This window comes from Myotis brandtii, unplaced genomic scaffold, assembly GCF_000412655.1.
Source record: "Myotis brandtii unplaced genomic scaffold, ASM41265v1 scaffold920, whole genome shotgun sequence".
Lineage (NCBI taxonomy): Eukaryota > Metazoa > Chordata > Mammalia > Chiroptera > Vespertilionidae > Myotis > Myotis brandtii.
Window position 1 is genome coordinate 13,449 of NW_005371792.1, and position 19,529 is coordinate 32,977.

The 19,529-nt window shown below is 42.1% G+C and overlaps 1 protein-coding gene across 3 annotated transcripts in view; it reads left to right on the plus strand.

Moving 5' to 3' along the window:
• EXPH5 (exophilin 5) overlaps positions 1-19,529 on the plus strand; it is a 56,256-nt gene that overhangs the window by 8,906 nt on the left and 27,821 nt on the right. Inside the window, exons 2-3 of one of the 3 annotated variants that reach the window (XM_014532891.1) lie at positions 13,812-13,972; positions 17,209-17,371. In XM_014532891.1, coding sequence (XP_014388377.1) covers positions 13,921-13,972; positions 17,209-17,371 — 215 coding nt within the window. In that variant the 5' untranslated portion in view covers positions 13,812-13,920. Of the gene's footprint in view, positions 1-13,811; positions 13,973-17,208; positions 17,372-17,491; positions 17,584-18,176; positions 18,327-19,529 lie in introns of those variants that run through there. The other 2 variants (XM_014532893.1, XM_005885655.2) reach the window with 2 other exon arrangements.

The following is a 19,529-nucleotide window of genomic DNA, read 5'->3' on the forward strand; positions in this document are numbered from 1 at the left end:
ATACCCTCCAAGTCCATCCATGCTGTTGCAAATGGTAAGATTTCTTTTCGTGTGTGTGTGGCTGAGTACCATTCCATTATAAATGTACCACAGCTGCTTTTTAAAAATTTTTATTGTTTAGGTATTACAAATAGTAGTACATATGTCTCTCTTTTTTTTTTCCCACTGACCTCCCCCCGGCCTCCTCTACCCCCCAGCACTTGCCCTCGTCCTCCCTGCCCCCAGTGTCTTGCGTCTGTTGGTTGTGCTTATATGCATGCATACAAATCCTTCGGTTGATTCCTTACTCGCCAAATCCTCCCCTATCTTCCCGCTGTAGTTTGACAGTCTGTTTGATGCTTCTTTGCCTCTGTCTATTTTTGTTCAACAGTTTGCAATGTTCTTTATTATCCATAAATGAGTGAGATCATGTGGTATTAATCTTTCACTGACTAGCTTATTTCACTTAGCATAATGCTCTCCAGATCTATCCATGCTGTTGCGAATGGTAAGAATTCCTTCTTTTTTACAGCAGCATAGTATTCCATTGTGTAGATGTACCACAGTTTTCTAATCCATTCATCTGCTGATGGGCATTTAGGCTGTTTCCAAATCTTAGCTATTGTAAATTGCACTGCTATGGACATAGGGGTGCATATAATCCTTTCTGATTGGTGTTTCTGTTTTCTTGGGATATATTCCTAGAAGTGGTATTACTGGGTCAAATGGGAGTTCCATTTTTAATTTTTTGAGCAAACGCCATACTGTTTTCCACAATGGCTGCACCAGTCTGCATTCCCACCAGCAGTGCACGAGTGTTCCCTTTTCTCTGCATCGTCTCCAGCACTTGTCATTTGTTGCTTTGTTAATGATAGCTGCTCTGACAGGTGTGAGATGGTACCTCATTGTTGTTTTGATTTGCATCTCTTGGATGATCAGTGACTTTGAGCATGTTTTCATATGTCTCTTGGCTTTCTGAATGTCCTCTTTCAAAAAGTGTCTATTTAGGTCCTTTGCCCATTTTTTGATTGGATTGTGTATCTTCCTTTTGTTAAGTTGTATGAGTTCCTTGTAAATGCTAGAGATTAAACTCTTATCAGAGATAACATTGGCAAATATGTTCTCCCATGCAGTGGGCTTTCTTGTTTTGTTGATGGTTTCTTTTGCTGTGCAGAAGCTTTTTATTTTGATGTAGTCCCATTTGTTTATTTTCTTTTTAGTTTTACCACAGCTTTTTAATCCCTCTTGTCTGTTGAAGGGCTGTTGAGTTGCTTGCATGTCTGGGCTATTGTAAGTAACGCTGCCAATTTGCATTAACTCTTGCCTTACACATTTCAGTGGAAGATGTCTGAGCAGATGTATAAAGAGGAATAAGTAGGAAGCAAAGGCTAAAAACGCTAGTTTTCAATTCTCTTGTATTTATTTGTTGGTTTATTCAACAAATATTTCATCACTGCTTGCTGTGTTTTCAGAAAGTCCCGTCTCTGCTTAGTGAGCTGACAGACTAATGGCAAGACAACTAGGATGAAAAAGAGTGCAGAGACAGGCTCTGGGAAATAATACCTGTAGTCACTCAGCCCCTGTTACCGTGCTGGGGAGCAGGGTCAGAAGCGAGGTAGAAGCCTAGCTCTTTCACTCACCACTTTATAACCACAGACAAGCTGTTTTACCTTTCCTGGTTTCAGTTCCTCTTACTGTAAAATGAGGATAATAATGTCACCTCACCTGCGGTGATTAAATGAGATAACTTATGTGGAAGCACCCAGTGCAGTGGCTGTCACAAAACATATGCTTAGCACTTAATGACAGGCCCAATTTCCTCCCCGGGGAGCACAGTGCGGTTGCGGGGTTTGGCGTTCCCATAGCATTATGAAGGTACTAGATACAACACAAAATTTTGTACTAGATACAACACAAAATTTTACCTCCATCTTCCGTAAATGCACTCTCTGTTTGAATCTGGAATGTGAAGGAGCCAGAGAGAAGCAACAGGCAAAGGCCATGAAAGGGCAATTGACACCTGGGAACAATATGGAAGACTGGGACTCTTCAGGCTAAAATACAGAGGCCCAAACAGGTACATGACGAGTTACTCAGTATAATCTGGTAAATACAGAGGTGACCCTGGGTGCTTTCCCAGGTGGCGTGAGTAAAAAGAATAAATGGGTTTTAAAAAGATAAGATAAATCTAGAAAAACAGAAAAGCCCTGATATCTACATGAAGAATCGGGCCTTAAACTCTCAGTTTGACCTTAGAGTGGATGGACAGCCAGACTTTCTACAGCACCTTCTTTAGGGTGATGCATTGGTAAGACGTCACTCGCTGTGATCTGAACTAGTAAGGGAATTACACATCATTGGTATTACTCAGACAGTTTATTTCCCCCCTCTGTTGTGACTGTGTGTCACATGAGGATAAATATCCAGGAAGGTTACAATTCCCAATTTAAAATATAGAAAAGACTGTCTTTTATTCTAGATTGGGCAACCCCAGCCACAGCCATTCAAGGCGTTTAAACGGGCTGATTATCCAGTGTGGCTTGCATGCTGGTGCCATTATTTTGCTGCTACTCTTTGAGTTCTAAAGATCTGTTGTTTTGTCATTGTTGCTTGCTTTAGACAGTATCGCTTTTCTTTATCTGAGCTTCCCTTCCCTCAGGCTTCCTTCGGTGGCTTAACTTTACTCTCAAAAGAGCACATTTTCCCCAGAAACCTGCTTGCTTTTCTAATCCCTGCCCTTCCCTGAGTCTTGGCTGCCAGCTGAACCGAAGAACAGGTTCTGGTGACAGGGGGAAGGCTCTCAAAAAGCAATCTTGTTAGAAGTTCAGCAGGTAGAGGAGCCAGGCCCTGGATTGCAATGCTGCTGGGGCAGCCCCTGACCGGGGCTTTTGCTTTCTTTACTCTGCCCCTTCCTGGCTGAGAGCGCGCAACAGTTGTCCTAAAGCTTTCCCTAGAGCAGAGGTTCTCAACCTGTGGGTCGCGACCCCTTTAGGGGTCGAACAACCCTTTCACAGGGGTCGCCTAAGACCATCGGAAAACACATATATAATTACATATTGGTTTTGTGATTAATCACTATGCTTTAATTATGTTCAATTTGTAACAATGAAATTGGGGGTTACCACAACATGAGGAACTGTATTAAAGGGTCGTGGCATTAGGAAGGTTGAGAACCACTGCCCTAGAGGATGAGCCCTAAGAAATCTGTACCTGGAAGTATCACCTTTCTGGGGCAGAAAAACAAAGGGGCAACACTTTCCTGAGTTTCCTTGCAGTTTTGGGATTTTGTAAAGGTCTTTCAAAGGACAGATTATCCAGCTTCCATTGTGGCATTAATCCAACGTTTAAGCTCTGACTCGGAAAACAGTTCCTGCCCCATGCACACCATCTGTGGTTTTCTGTGTGTTGTGGCTGCTGGGCAACATGAAACAAAAATGTGTTTGAATTCCTCTATGGGAGGAAAACTTTGTGCTGCTTTGATCTCTTATAAATCAGGCGACAATCTCACTTTTCCAGAACTCGGTATAATTGAACAATTCGTTCTACGGTTCACTGATGACTGAACCTGGAAAGCCAACATGGGGTAGGGGATTTGGAGACTATTTGGCAAAAGGTCCTTGAAACCAAGAGTAGATGGTTGATAGGGATCAAGATGCTTAACTGCCTAGAAGTCAGAACAAGGTGTAATAAGATGGGTCAGGTAAGGGAAGTTCAGCTATGAAAGAACACCATGTGTACAAAAGCCAAGAAAGTAAGAAAGTGGAGGGAAAAATGTGAGTGCTGAGACAAAAAAGGGGGGTGAAAACATAAAAAAAGAGGAATTGATGCCCTTGGCAAGAGGAACTGGTAAAGGGAACTATTTTGAGAAATAGTTGAGATTTTTCTGACAAGGAAATGGAAGATACAATTTCTGTCTTAGGGCTTCAGGGACTTGTTTGCTTTCAAAATTTGTCAATCATTTTTAAATTATCATTACCATATTTTTAAATGGCAAAGGTAACTTTAAGCTTATACCAGCTGCATTGCTTAGTAGTGGGGTTAGTAATACCCAGAGGCGGCGAGATAGAAGATTAGGAGGACAGGGGCTTTAGAATTGAAGTGTGATTTCCCGTCCCAGTGCAACAAATCCAGTCTGCCGAGTTGAATGCCGTCTCTAAATGTGGACATCTGTACCTCCGAGTGTTGTGAGGATTAGCAAAAAAGATGTCAAAGTCCTTGGAGATAGTAGGCACTCCATACATAGCATCCGCTGTTATTATTTGTAATTATTATTATTTCATCTGAAGACTGGGAGGTTGGTGTTTTAAGGCCCTTTTTAGTTTTATAAGATTTCTTAATGATTTAAATCTGATGTAGGAATGATGAGTCTTTTGATCAAACATTTTAGACTAGAAGATATCTTCAAGATGATCTCATCTTTGTTCATGTTTTTAAATTGTGCATAACAAACCACCCCAAAGCTTAAAGGAATTCTGATCATTAACTCACCAGTCCGGTGGTTGGTGATGTGCTTCACGGGGCCTCCCTCTGAACAGGACCTCATGCTCAAGGAAGCTAGCCCGAGCTTCTGTATGCGGCAGTATCAAGATTCCAGGAGGGAGAGAGCAGAAGCTGCAAGACCTCACATTTCACTTTGTCACTTTCAGCTGGTCTGAGCAAGCACAAGGCCAGCCCAGGTTCAAGGTCGAGGAGAAGTGACAAAGTCACATGGAGAAAAAGTGCCTTTAGAGAGGAATTAGGGAGGCCTGCTTCATAACAGGGTACCACTTTATCTAACCATCCTTAGCAAACCAGGAAAATAAAGCCAAGAAAGTTAAATATTTGGCCCAAATCATCCAAATAAACCTGAGCCTCCTCCACTGCTCTTTCTACTGTCTGAAGGCAACTCAAGAACGGGCTAGGGTTTGATTCACAGAAAGCAGACAAGTGGGGCCAAAGAAGGGAGATAAAGGGACAACTATCATTTACTGCGCACATTGCAAATGGGTAGGACATGATCAATTAGTCATGGAAATAAATATGAGGACAAACACCTGCTCAGAATAAAGGTGAACAAAAAAAAAGTGAGTAGCAAAGATCAGCAAGGGCACAGTTGGAGAAAATAAAGAAGGGGATTTGCTTCATTACTCAAGGATGGAAAATAAAGGAGACAAATCTAACTCAGGAGGAGGAACGTCAGAGGGCAGATTCGTTTGGGAGATGCTGGAATGGAATCCAAGGCGGCACAGGGCAGGCTAAGATTCCTGCAAATGAAGGAGGAGCATTTTGCCTCGGAGCAGAGGGCCAAGACGATATGGCCCAGCAAGAGAAGACCTGATTTAACTTAGTCAAGTTAACCAGCCTGGGGCTAGGACAAATTACAAGTGTAGTCAGCAGTCCTCATGATAATGTTGAGTCAAGCTGGACTGATGAAGCAAACCAGTTGTGCACTTGTAATTTATCTATATGCATGCCATGTGTAACCCCGAGGTTCTTCTCATTGGCATAAAGTGGATTGTCTGCTCTAGATGGCTGGCTGAGTGTATAACAAACCAATGTAGGTGAGGAAGAGTCTCAAGCAGGGTGGCAATGAACTTGGTTGAGTTCCACTTGTAAGCAAATGTTACCTCTGTCAGACTAAAGCCAGCTGAGACTGAAAAATACTGCCCTCTTAAGTCTCACATATCAGGGCACCCTACTTTATGTTCAGAATTTCTTTTGCTAGTGTTGAGCTAATTTGATACTTTACTTCTAAGTAAATGAATGAGTCTAAACCACTGGTTTACAATTATGCTCCTTTTACTACAAAAAGCTCACTTAACCATTATAAATGTACAGGCTGTTTTGTAGTACATAGGATTCTTGAGTGTCTAAGACTACGGAGCTGAGCTATAAGTACACAGAGAGTTTAGATGTTTGTGGCATTTCCCAGTTTCCCTTTCTGGGTTATCCTTACTTTAAAGGCTAGAACTATTTATGTTTTGCTTCATTGGTAATAGGTAAACACAGTGCTATTTTTTTTTTTTTTACTACTTTACCCTTGAATTTTCTGGCTGTACATGTTCCCCACTTTCCTGACAATGCTCCCCAGGGTTAATCTTGAAATAGTTCTTCTTTAAAAGTTGTTGAATTTCTCCAAAATCTTGCCCTTTTATGTATCTGCTTGTAACTACTGTCTGCGTTTTATTTCTCATGGTTTTCATGAGACAAATATTAGCATATGCACACCTACAGATCAATTATGTTTTACCTACTCTAGCCTAGGCAGAATGCGTTTTCTATGGCCCAACATTCACATTTAATCAGGATGAAAGTCAGAAACCTGGGAGAAGTATTTAGAGCAATTAGTTCGTATTTTTATTAATCATGCCTTAGTCCAATGAAAAACTCTGAGACATGGATTCATAAATTGATAAAATGTACAACTGCCAAAATACAAAATGTAATTAGTAAACGAACATGGGAAAGTGTTCAAACCTTACTATTTATCAAAGAAATGTGGCATATTTTGTTAAGCAAAGAAAATAAAAAAAATTTTAAAGAAAAATAGCCACCCACAATTATACCTTGAAAGTATTAAATTCAGAAAATAAAAATACTCAAAATAATAATATCAGTCTCCCAAGGATGCCTAAGGACATTCTTGCACATTGCTGGCACAAGTAATAACGCTACAGCCATTTTGAGAAGCATTGGGTAATGTGTATGAAGAATCACAAAAATGTTTCGACTTTTTGACCAATAATTTTACTTCGGTGTCTGTCATAGGCACTGTAAAAATAGAAAATGCTTCTGATATTCACTACAGCAGTATTTATAAGGGGGAAATCTCAATGTTCTACACCAGAGCAATAATAAATAAATTATGAAAAATATACTAGCTTGAATATTGTGCAAATATTTCATGATTGCTCCCAAGATGAGTAATGTTAAAGGTGTTTAAAATGTTGGGGTTTATTTTTTTAGATTATATGAGCATTGTGTCTATGAATAGCATCTTCTATGTACCCATGAAAATCAAAAATCTGGGAGTCTTCCTAGACATGTCTCTGTCCCTAACCCTGCAAAGTCACTTCACTGCTTGGTGGACACTTGGGGGTCAATTTTATCTCTCCTGTATGCCACTGGAATATTCTCTCCAAATGCAAGTCAGATGTGTCATGATGCCCTGCCACATCCTCAGTGCTTTCTCATTGCTCCAGAACTGAATGCCAAGCTTCCACCCAACCCCAAACACTGCCTGACCTGGCAGCCAGCTGCCGCCTCCTCTCCCTTCAGTGTCTTCTCCATCTCCACCCTCAGCCAGGTGGGCCTGGTTTCAGTTCCTTGTGTCTTCCTTGGGCCACTTGCTCCACGGCTGCTACTCTTCTGCTTAGAAAACTCTTCCTGCCCATGACCCTTTGCCTCATCCTTTATCCTTCAACCTTCAGGCCATTTGTCATCTTCGTAGGGAAATCTTTGCTGCTGCCTCAGACCAGGTCCCCTTCTTACTAGTACATGCTCTCATAGCATCTATTTACTTTTTAATAGATGCTATTAAAAGGGTTACAGGTTCTATTCCTAGTCAGGGCACATGCCCAGGTTGAGGGCTCAATTCCCAGTTGGGTTATGTGTGGGAAGCAGCCGATCAATGTTTCGCTCATTTGACCTCTCTCCTTCTCTCTTTCTCTCTCTCTCCCCCCGTCTCTCCCTTTCCCTTCCTCTCTTTAAAATCAATAAAAACATATTTTTTAAAAACATATCTGCTCTGCTCACCATTATACCTCTGTATCTGCACCATAGGAGACCTTCCACAAATACATATTGAATAAGATTTATTACAACCATGTGAAAAACTGTGTCCTGCATGTTCAGTGTAAGCATTTTTACCATAAACATCTTTGCTGCAAATATTTTGACCATACAACTAATTGGCTGTAAGGCAATTTCATGGTAAAAGACAAAGTGACAAAACAGAAAAGAGGGCTATTGCCTGGCTGGTGTGGCTCCTTGGTTGAGCATCAACCAATGAACCAGGAGATCACAGTTCAATTCCCCATCAGGGCACAGGCCTGGGTTATGGGCTCCATCCCCAGTAGGGGGCGTGCAGGAGGCAGCTGATCAATGATTCTCTTTCATCATTGATGCTTCTATCTCTCTCCCTCTCCCTTCCTCTCTCTGAAATCAATTAAAACATTTAATAAAAGGGGGGGGGTATCTGATACTTTAGTAAGGGAAGTAGCAATAAAGATAGGAGTGAGCTTTTGTCAGAGGGGTGGCAATGGCAAAATGGGAAGCACTAGTGCAAATTATGTAGGCTGGACCTAATGATTGTTGCCTAATGCTTTTCAAAATGCAAGTCTGGGCAGGATGGCCTCTGGCTTCCTTCTCAATTATTTTATAAAACGACAGTATCATAGCCCCAAGCAGGAGCCTGAGTTGCAACTACCTCAGTTCATTGCCTTTAACTCCAAAATGCCACTCTGCAGCTGTCTTGCACACCACCTTCTTAGTAGTGCAAGGTCCCTAAAACGTGTGCTTCACTGAGGACCCTGGATAAAAAACAACCACTGCAGAGTCACATGAAATTCTTTCCAGAACAGCAGAACTTCCCAAGTTTGAACCCAGCAGCAAGCCTGACTTTTTCATCAGTGCTATGCCAAGCTGCCTCTTCATGACAGTTGTCAGTTTCTTCAAACTCCCCTCTCTGCTCTGTTTGCCTCAGGGCTGTCTCCCTCTGGACTGAGCACTTCCCATTTCCAAACACTTCTAGGGGCCTCCTGAAATAGAGCAAAATGACCTTTAACATATATATATATATATATATATATTTTTTTATTTCAGAGCGGAAGGGAGAGGGTGAGATAGAAACATCAATGATGTGAGAGAATCATTGATCAGCTGCCTCTTGCATGCCCCCAACTGGGGATCGAGCCCACAACCCGGGCATGTGCCCTGACTGGGAATCGAACTGTGACCTCCTGGTTCACTGGTCAATGCTCAACCACTGAGCAACACTGGCTGGACATAATGGTCTGCTTTTTAAAAACAATCATAAGGTTCTGGTCAAGATGGCGGTGCAGGTAAATGTACTCAGAAACCCTCACAACAATATCAAAATTGCAACTAAACAGAACAACCATCATGCAGAATCACCTGAAATCTAGCTGAACAGAAGTCCTATAACTAAGGATATAAAGAAGAAGCCACATTGAGACTAAAAAAAGGGGCAGAGAGTCAGAACAGGCTGGTTTCATACCCTTGTGTGGCAATCGGAAGGGATATCTCGGCTGAGGAGGTTCCCGGTAAGGAGTGAAGGGTTCCAGTCCCACATCAAAACCCCCAGCCCAGGGTTTGAGTGCCAATAAGTCCCCAATAACTTCTGGCTGTGAAAACCAGATAAAGAGATTGTGGCTGAGTGAGAGGAAGGCGCTGGAGTCCCAGGTATTCCTCTTAAAGGGCCCAAGCACAGACTTACTTGGACTTACTTCCTCTGAGCTCCAGCATTGAGGCATCACTCTGAAGGCACCGGGGACATACAGAGAGAAACTGAATTGTATGGCATCAGGGTAAGGGCTGGAGGGGGAGCTTTATCCTAGACCCGTGGTCAGCAAACTGCGGCTCTTTGGCCCCTTCAGTGTGGCTCTTCCACAAAATACCACGTGCGGGCGTGCACATACAGTGCGATTGAAACTTCGTGGCCCATGCGCAGAAGTCAGTATTTTGTGGAAGAGCCAGTATTTTTGTGGAAGAGCCACACTGAAGGGGCCAAAGAGCCGCATGTGGCTCGCGAGCCCTGGTTTGCCGAGCCGCAGTTTGCCGACCACTGTCCTAGACAGAAGTGCTGGCAGAGGCCATTGTTCCTTTGCTGAGTCCTCCCCCAACAAAGCCAGAAGGTAGGCACTATATCTAAGTCTCCATCAACCTGACTAACACTATTTGCCTTGCCCTAGTGATGCCCTGAGACCTTGCCCCAGCCAACTTTTGGATCCATCTAAGTCATTTCCAGTGGCTTTTCCATACAAAGGGCCTGTCTTGGCTTATGCTTCAGACTTTCCTAAAATTCCTCAAGCAAGGAGTATCTGGCCTCTGCATGTCATCTGCCCCTCACTAGTTTGTCCCAGGCCTGGCACAAGCAGCAGCCAGCCTTGGTTTGTAGCTTGGCCTGGACTGGGTACCTGCAAGCCCAGCACAAGTAGCAGCCATCTGCAGATCATTTTATAGCTCATGCTGGCTGGCCCCAAGTAGGGAACAAGTGGCAGCTGACCTTGGCCTTCACTTCCCAAGAAGCACCAGAGGCAGTGCACCCAGTGGACAGCTTCAGACGACACCAAAGCACCCCCAATCATCGCCACAAGCAATACACTCAAAGGGTGGACATGATGGGTACCAAAGCCCCACTTAAGTGAGTCCTGCTCCATGAGGTCAGCCCCTGCACAGTCAATCCTCCATTGTAGTCATAGCCAGTCCTCAAAACCATCTGACCTGGGAGGAGGATGAATCTCTCCCATTGAGGTGCCAACAGCCATCAAGGATAAACTACACCAGGACAATGCACACAGCATACATAGGGCACACCTGCAGCACCCAGCTCTGGTGTCTGGGGAGGCTGTACCACTGGGCCCTACATAAGGCCACTCTAGCAAGTTCAGGAGACATAGCAGCCCCACCTAATACATAATAACAAACACAGGGAAGCAGCCAAAATAAGGAGACAAAGAAACAAGTCCCAATGGTTATAAGGATGCTCAAGGAACTTAGTGCAAATGTCAACAGCATAAAAAGGGATATGAAAACTATAAAAAGAACCATCAGAAATAAAGAATACTGAAATGAAGAATAAATTATAGGGAATCAGCAGGAGACTAGATGAAGTAGGGAATTAAATCAATGATTTGGCAAATAAAGAAGCAGAAAACACCCAATCAAAACAGCAAAAAGAAAAACAAATCCAAAAAAAAAATGAGAATAGTGTAAGGAGTCTCTGGGACAACTTCAAGCATATCAACATTCGCATCAGGTGGGTACCAGAAGGAGAAGAGAAAGAGCAAGAAATTGAAAACCTATTTGAAAAAATATGACATAAAACTTCCTTAACTTGATGAAGGAAATAGAAATACAATCTAGGAAGCACAGAGAGTCCCAAACAAGATAAACCCAAAGGGGCCCACATCAAGACACGTCATAATTAAAGGTTAAAGACAAAGAGAGAACCTAAAAGCAAGAGGAAAGCAATTAGTTACTTACATGGCAGCTCCTATAAGACTGTCAGCTAATTTCTTAGCAGAAGCTTTGCAGGCCAAAAGGGATTCAAAATATTCAAAGTGATGAAAAGCAAGAACATGCAACCAAGATGACCCAGCAAAGCTATCATTTAGAATTGAAGGTCAGATAAAGAGCTTCAGCCCTAGCTGGATAGAGCATCAACCTGTGGATTGAATGGTCTTGGGTTTGATTACAGTCAAGGGTACGTACCTCAGTTGCAGGCTTGATCTCAAGCCTGGGTTGGAGCACATGCAGGAAGCAAGCAGTCAATGTGTCTCTCTCACATCGTTGTTTCTCTCTGTCTCTCCCCCTCCCTTCCACTCTCTCTAAAAATCACCTTGGGAAAAATATCCTTGGATGAGGATTAATAAACAAACAAAAAAGCACAGCTTCACAGACAAGAAAAAACTAAAGGAGTTCATCTCCACCAAGTCAGTATTACAAAAATTATTAAAGGGTCTTCTTTAAGAAAAAGGAGAAAGTCCTCCCCTGGTGGCTCAGTTGGTTGGAGTATTGTCCTACACACTAAAAAGTTGTGGGTTCGGTTCCCAGTCAGGGCACATACCTAAATTGTAGGTTCAACCCCCCATCAGGGCATGTGCAAGAGACAACCAATCTCAATCTCTCTCTCTCTCTCTCTCTCTCTCTCTCTCTCAAAATCAATAATAATAAAAAAACCCAAACACATATCCTCCAGTGAGAATTTTTTAAAAAGAAGAGCCCTGGCTGATTTTTCTCAGTGGTTAGAGTGTCAGCCCACAGACCCTAGGGTCGTGGGTTCAATTCCCAGGCAAGGGCACCAAAAAAAGAAGAAGAAAAAAAGAAGAAAAGGATAAAAAATATGAATAGTAAGATGGCAATAAATACATCTCTATCAACAGTTACTTTACATGCAAATGAATTAAATGCTCCAATCAAAAGATATACAGTGACTGAATGGATAATAAAACAAGCCCCTTACATATGCTGTCTGCAAGACCCTCACTTCAGATTGAAAGACACACACAAACTGAATGCAAATGGATGGAAAAAGATATTTCATGAAAATGAAAACAAAATAAAACAAAAAAGCCGGGGAAGCAATACTGATGCCAGATAAAATAGACTTTAAAACAAAGGTTATAAGAAGTGACAAAGAAGGGCCCAGCATTTCTACTTCTGGATATTTATCCAAAGAAATCCAAAACACTACATCAAAAAAATACATCCATATGCTTATTGCAGCATTATTTACAATAGCCACGCTATGGAAGCAACCCAAGTGTCCAACAACAGATGAATGGATAAAGAAGTGGTGCATATATACAATGAGGTATGACTCAGCCATAAAAATAAAAAAAATAAAAAAGGAAATGTAGCTATCTGCAACAAGATGGGTGGGCTTAGAGGGTATTATATTAAGTGAAATAAACCAGACAGAGAAAGACAAATGCCAGATGATTTCACTTATATGTGAAATATAAAAAACAAAATAAATAAGCAGAATAGAAACAGACTTACAGATACAGAGAAAATTTTGATGGTTGCCAGATGGGAGGGGGGTTAGAGGGTGGTTGAAAAAGGTGAAGGGATTCAGAAGTACAAATGGGAAGTTACAGAATAGTCACAAGGATGTAAAGTACAGCCTAGGAAATATAGTCAATAATATTGTAATAACTATGCATAATATCAGATGGGTACTAGATTTATCAGGGTGATCACTTTGTAAGTTGTATAAATGTCTAATCACGAGGTTGTACACCTGAAGCTAATATAATATTGTATGCCAACTGTATGCCAATTTAAAAACAAAAAATAAACAAAAAACCTATTACAACCAATGATTAAATGAAAACTTAGAGTAGTTTTTCATTTGAAAGAGGACTAAGCAGAATAGGGGAGGGGAGGAGGAAGAAGTAATGATAGAATTTCAGTTCTGGTATTCTGAAAGTGGGGGGCAGACACATTTGTGCTTGGGTTTCCTTTGCCAGCTATCTCAAATCACACTGCTTCTTACTCCCTGAGTATTAGCTCTCTGTTCATTCATGGGCTTTTGTGTTTTTGTGTTTAAAGAATTCCATTATCTAGGACCACTTACATTCAACAATTTCTTTTCTGCAATTTCTTTTATCTTTGACCACTGGATGGGCAAGTAAATACCCTGTCTGTTGTATTCATTGTTGAATCCCCATTGCCTACACAGGGACTGGTACATGGATATTGCTCAATAAACATGAATGAATGAATGAGTAATCAGAACTAGAATATTCTAGTTTCAACATGTCATTAAAACATCTGTCGTTAAATGCATTTTAAGTCAGGTTTGCACAATGTTCAAGACAGGTTGTCCTCATGGATTTGATTATTTTAACTACCAGCAAAAACTTATTTTTTTATTTGTAAGTGAGGATTGTTAGTGTATTTGGAAGAATACAATTAATATATATACATATACACAATCGTGAAAAGGAAATTCTGACTACAGCCAATTCCTCCCCCCCCACCCCCACCCCCGCCCCAGACTTATAGTTTATGGAGAGTCTCCATTAGGTAAAGTTTAGCCCATCCACATGAGTTTACACTTGATGTGAAGAATTTAAGGGTGTATTTTATATTTTTATTTATTTCAGCAAACTCCAGAAGACCAAGAGGGATATCAGATGGCTTCAAGGAGTGACTGGTGAATGGTTTGAAGAAATTCAAAGAAAAAAGTTTTGCAATGAAACAGATGTCAGCCAAATGTTAAAACAACCCCTTACATACAGGCTAAGGAAGGGGATGGCAGAAAATGGTGAGAAAAATTTTACATCTCGTTTGTTGTTGTTTTTTCTTATGGCACAATATTGTAGATAATGGCTCAATGGCTCTTGACTCTAACCCATTTATCTTTAGGACTATTTTGAAATAATATGATACAAAACTGTCATAACACACACAATGAAAAGCATGAACTGATCCAGAGACAGAGAAGCATCGATCAGATGCTCAAACCTCAGAGGGAAAGTAGGGGAGGGTGGGGGTAAGGGGAAGAGATCAACCAAAGGACTTGTATGCATGCATATAAGCATAACCAATGGACACAGACACCAGGGGGGAGAAAGAAAAAAAGTGGTTAAATAAAAAGATAAAGAAAAAAAGTGAACTGAAAATGTACTATAATATCTGGGGTATCTGTTATTAGAACCAGGCAATATAATACAGTGGTTAAGAACACAGACATTAATATTTTTTAAAGCCCTGGATTCAAATCTCCACCCTATATACATTCTCTATTCTATCAGAATTCATGTGACTCTATTCAAGTTACCTATTCTCTATAAGCCTCAATTTTCTCATCTTTAAATGGGTATGATAATTCTTACCTCACAGGGTGGTTGTGAGAATTAAATAAAATTATATGTATAAAGTACTGGGCTGGATCACAGTAAGCACTTAGATTAGTGTGGTGATGATGCAGAAGGAGAAGGAGACAGAGGAGAGGTGGGGAAGGATGGGATGGTGTAGAGGAGATGTGACCCTTCTGGTACTTTGGTAACTTAAACCCTGCGAGCTCCAATAAACATCTTCTGTGGACAGTCTAACTATGTGACAACCAGCATGTCACTTTCCTTCACCAATCACTTTTTTAAAATCTGTAAATAAGGATAATAAAACCTTCCATAGAACTATAATGAGAATAACAACGTGCATTATCCTATATAATAAAAGGGTAATATGCAAATTGACCCTAACGGCAGAACAACCAGAACTACCACTGGACCAGTCACTATGAGGCGCACTGACCACCTCTTGGTCCCTTCCCCCGGCTGTCAGGCACCAATCACCTGATGGCGAACGAGGAATGGGGGGTGGGTGGTGATGGGGGGCAGGGCCAGCTGCGGGCAGCTAGGGAAGATGGCCCTGATTGCAGGCCAGGCCTAGGGACCACACCTGCACACGAATTCGGGACTGTACCTGCGCACAAATTTCGTGCGCTGGGCCTCTAGTAAGTTATAAAATATGTACTATAACAGTATAAAGTATCTTTCTACTGATAGTCACATTGACTACTTTTGTTTATATGTGACTAACATTGGTGACATCAGAAAACATGTAACAATAATTCCAAACTTACATATTGACAGTATTTTATAACTCCCATAATAAACAAATACATCTAAAAAGACCCACATTTCAGATATTTAGATTAACCCCATATATATACTGAAAGGGTTAAAGAGAATAAAACAGGGCAGAGAGAAACTTACTGTGCTTAGCAGATATCTTGCAGAAAGCTTGCAGCCTTGAGCACAGCATAACTCAGATAACCAGAAGACACCTGGCATGGGAGGAACCAAGGACGGACCAGACCCTTACGTCAACAGAGTGGCTTGCAGCCAGCAAAAATTAATAAAAACCTTTCTCTCCCTGCTCTCTTCTCTGATGCCTTTCTCAGTCTCAGCCCACTTGCACCCAGGTGTCTGGAATAAAATCTCTTTTGATACATTATAGTCTCATGTCATAGGTGCACAACCCCGGCCCAACTCTGAACCTTTCATATACTATGGTGACTTTCTCCTTACCTTGAATTCCTCTAATATTTATAAACTCAGCATGCCCAAAAGATGGTGTGCTAAATGTGCATAAATGACTTTGTATGTGTTCATGTTGCCTTAGAATTTTTAGTACTCATATGTAAAGCTATATGCTATCTATACATCTATATTCTACATATTTATATTGCATGCATATGTACATATAAACCATATATGTAGCAATATATAGGGAGATAGATTCTTTACTTTACATGGCTTAATTTCCTTTTCCTTTCATCTCTTTGATATGAAAGTTACATTGTACCTATCACGATGTTTTAAAATACTAAAATAAAAATTTTTGAAGGACAGGGTGGTTAAGAGCACATGAGAACTGAATGAGGTCCCCAACACCTAACCTTAGGTTTTCTTTATTTACTAGAGGTCTGGTGCATGAAATTCATGGGGGGGAGGGGAGCGGGGGTGTCCCTCAGCCCGGTCCGTATCCTCTCGTAGGATCGGGCCTAAACTGGCAGTCGGACATCCCTCTCACAATCCGGGACCACTGGCTCCTAACCACTCACCTGCCTGCCTGCCTGCCTGATCACCCTTAACTGCTCACCTGCCTGCCTGATCACCCCTAACCACCTCTGCCTCGGCCCCCACTGCCGCAGCTTCATCCAGGAGGATGTCCAGAATGACGTCCGGAGGTTGTTTGGCTGCCCGATCTAATTAGCATATTACACTTTTATTATAGATTTATTTATTTGTTTTTTAATCCTCACCCGAGGACATTTTTCCATTGATTTTTTTTTTATTGATTTTTTACAGAGAGGAAGGGAGAGGGATAGAGAGTTAGAAACATCGATGAGAGAGAAACATCGACCAGCTGCCTCCTGCACTCCTCCCACTGGGGATGTGCCTGCAACCAAGGTACATGCCCCTGACTGGAATCGAACCTGGGAAACCTTCAGTCCGCAGGCCTGCGCTCTATCCACTGAGCCAAACCGGTTTGGCTCCATTGATTTTTAGAGAGAATGGAAGAGAGAGGAACAGACAGATATCAATGTGAGAGAAACCCATTGATTGGTTGCCTCCTGCACAAGCCCCAACCAGGGCCCAGGCCAGGGAGGAATGTGCCCTTGACTGGAATTGAACTGGGACCCTCCGGTCCGCAGGCCGGCACTCTATCCACTGAGCCAAACCAGCTAGGGCCACCTCACCTTGGGTTTTAGATAGCCATGGGGAAGACAGGCTGAGTAAATTCACAGGGCTGGTGCAGGGGAGGTACCCATGGCACCGCGGTCGGCAGCGCACATGGATCTTCTCCACTCGGCAGAACCATCAGAGGCACAGGACGCCCCTCAGGTCCTGGGGTCTCCATGTGGAGATGCCTGCTGCGCCTCCAGACTCCAGAGAGAGCGGAGGGAAGAGAGAATAAAGCCTAAGTTCCATGAGATTCGTTTACCTGGAAATATTTTAATGACGCAGAATTTTTACAATTTTCTTTTAGATCCTCTGGAATTACAAGCATCCAGATCTAAAAACACACCTACTCCAAGAAACCCAACACCCGTTCCCTCCCGGCTGAGCTTCAGATCCTCATTTGCTTCCCTGTTCTCATTCAGAAAACCCAGGAAGGACACTTTAAAGCTTCAGTCGCTGGGCCAGAAAGGGTGAGTCAAATTCAGGTCATGTGACAGCTCATTAGTTACCTGATCCCGGAGGAGGACGGCAGCCTGTTTGTGTTCAGAATGTTAATGTTTGCTCCCAGAATTTAAATTTAGATACTAACGCAGGAAACAGGACTTAGCTTGCAGAGGGACAAAGTCCTTACGAAACTTGGCTCACCTGAAATCCCACTTCTAACCAACTGCACACGTCCCAGGTAATAATTACTGACAATTTTCCCACTGCTCCAGATGCCTGGTCTATGCCTTGGTCCGGCAGATAGACTCAAATCAAAGCGACTTCTTCCTGGGGGAGTAGGTGTGTCTGTGGTGGCAGAGAAAGATGGGGCACGAAATGAGCATTAATGAGATAGACGAAGAGACCCCGGCAAATCAGAACCGTTGCGATGCCATTGCCCAGAATTTAAACTTCAGGTGAATGGGGGCGGTGGGAAGCTTTGGGAGCAGTGGAGGCACAGCCCCAGATGGCTCCTGATTTAGATCCGTATAAATCAGGTCTACTTGACTCATATTGCTGGATTGTTTTCTGAAAAGCAACCAAGACTATTTGCTTCCGTGCAATTGAGCTGACTGCTAAATATTTTCAGCAAGCCTTCCTGGTTAAAGAGCTTCCCACCCTCTTAAGGTGTTGGCCTGGCGCGTGGTGTGTTCCGTGTGTGCGTCCAACCATTAAGAGTGCATTGCAGTGCTTCGGTAAAAGGTGTTAGAGGTCACTCTTGCAGAGAAACAATAGGCAGCCAGCAGCTGGTGGCGGGTGATGAGGCTCCTGGACTCAGGAGACAGTTCTGTCCCCTCCTCTGGGGTGGATGGAAGGCTCTTTGCTCCTAGCTTTCACCCCAGGCTCTTTTGTCTTTGATGAAATAAGAAAGAGCTGAACAAGATGTAGATTTACGTGACTGTCTCCACCAGAGTCACTTACAAGCAAATTCTCTTCAAAGAGGTAAGTCTATTTGTTGTTATTTTTTTGTAAAAAATGTTTTAAACATCAGTCATTCTCTCATTCGGGAAATTAAAATGGAGGAGTATTTCCTTTGTAGCTAACATTTCTTTTAAGGAGAAAAGAAATCATCCTAATGTGTATTGTAGCTGGGACTTGTGATGTAATCTGTGTTTTAAGTGATTTTCTTGTAAAGCAGAGTTTTATATCGCTGAACAATCTAACATTAGCAAACCAGGAAAAGTTGAAAAACCTGTTAGCTCTATGGACAAGTTATTTCCAAGCTCAGATTGCAAGTTACTGGAAAAAGGGATCAAAGAAGATAAAAGATCTATGATCTTCATTCTGGGTGGCATGTGTCTTTGTTATACACCGAACTGAAAAGAAAATGGAAACTCCTGCAAAATTCTGTTTAGCAACCATCCTTCTCATCTACCAAAATGACGTGTAGGTTTCTTTTAACCAGATGAACTGAAACATGTAACACAGCGTGCAGAAATTAAACAGATTTCGTCATTTTTAAGTGCGCGTGTGTGCTTAGCTTTAAATATATTTTACTTTTTTATCTTTAAATATATTTTACTTCCAAAACATAATTGGGAATAAATATTTATTAGTTATGCTGGTGCGAATGTCATGAAAGCACTGTTTTTGCTCCTAAGAGGTTTCAAGAGATAAAATGTAAAAATATGTCCTTTTTATTTTTAAATATCAGTTTGACCTAACTATTTGGATATAAGTCCTGAACATGTACAGTTAAGGAAGTGTTTTCCTGTGGTAGGAATATCAGCTCCAAGGGGCTCTTTACCCTTAAGTAGAACTGAACTTTCTTTGGCAGTTCCGATCTTTCTAAATACAAAATCGACCTCCAAAATACAGGCTCTGGTTCAGGAGCTGCTCCTTGCCTCTGAGTGCAGCAGAGGAACTGGCGCAGGGCCCCGGGGACGTGCAGTCATTCGCGGCCGGTTTCTACTTGCTGAAGTCATCAAGGTTTGACTTTGTCACACTCCTTGCTCTGGAGAACAAGTCAGCAAAGCAGTTTTTAGGATTTTGCAAATCACAGAAGGAGAACCAGCCTCTCTAGACAAAATCCAGCCTTCTGCTCAGCCCGAAAAGAGTTGCGTATCAGAGAGATTTCTTTTCCTCTTTTAAGGTATGGCTTAGCTGAGCAATGACACTGGATATGGGGGTAACTCTCCCCAAACT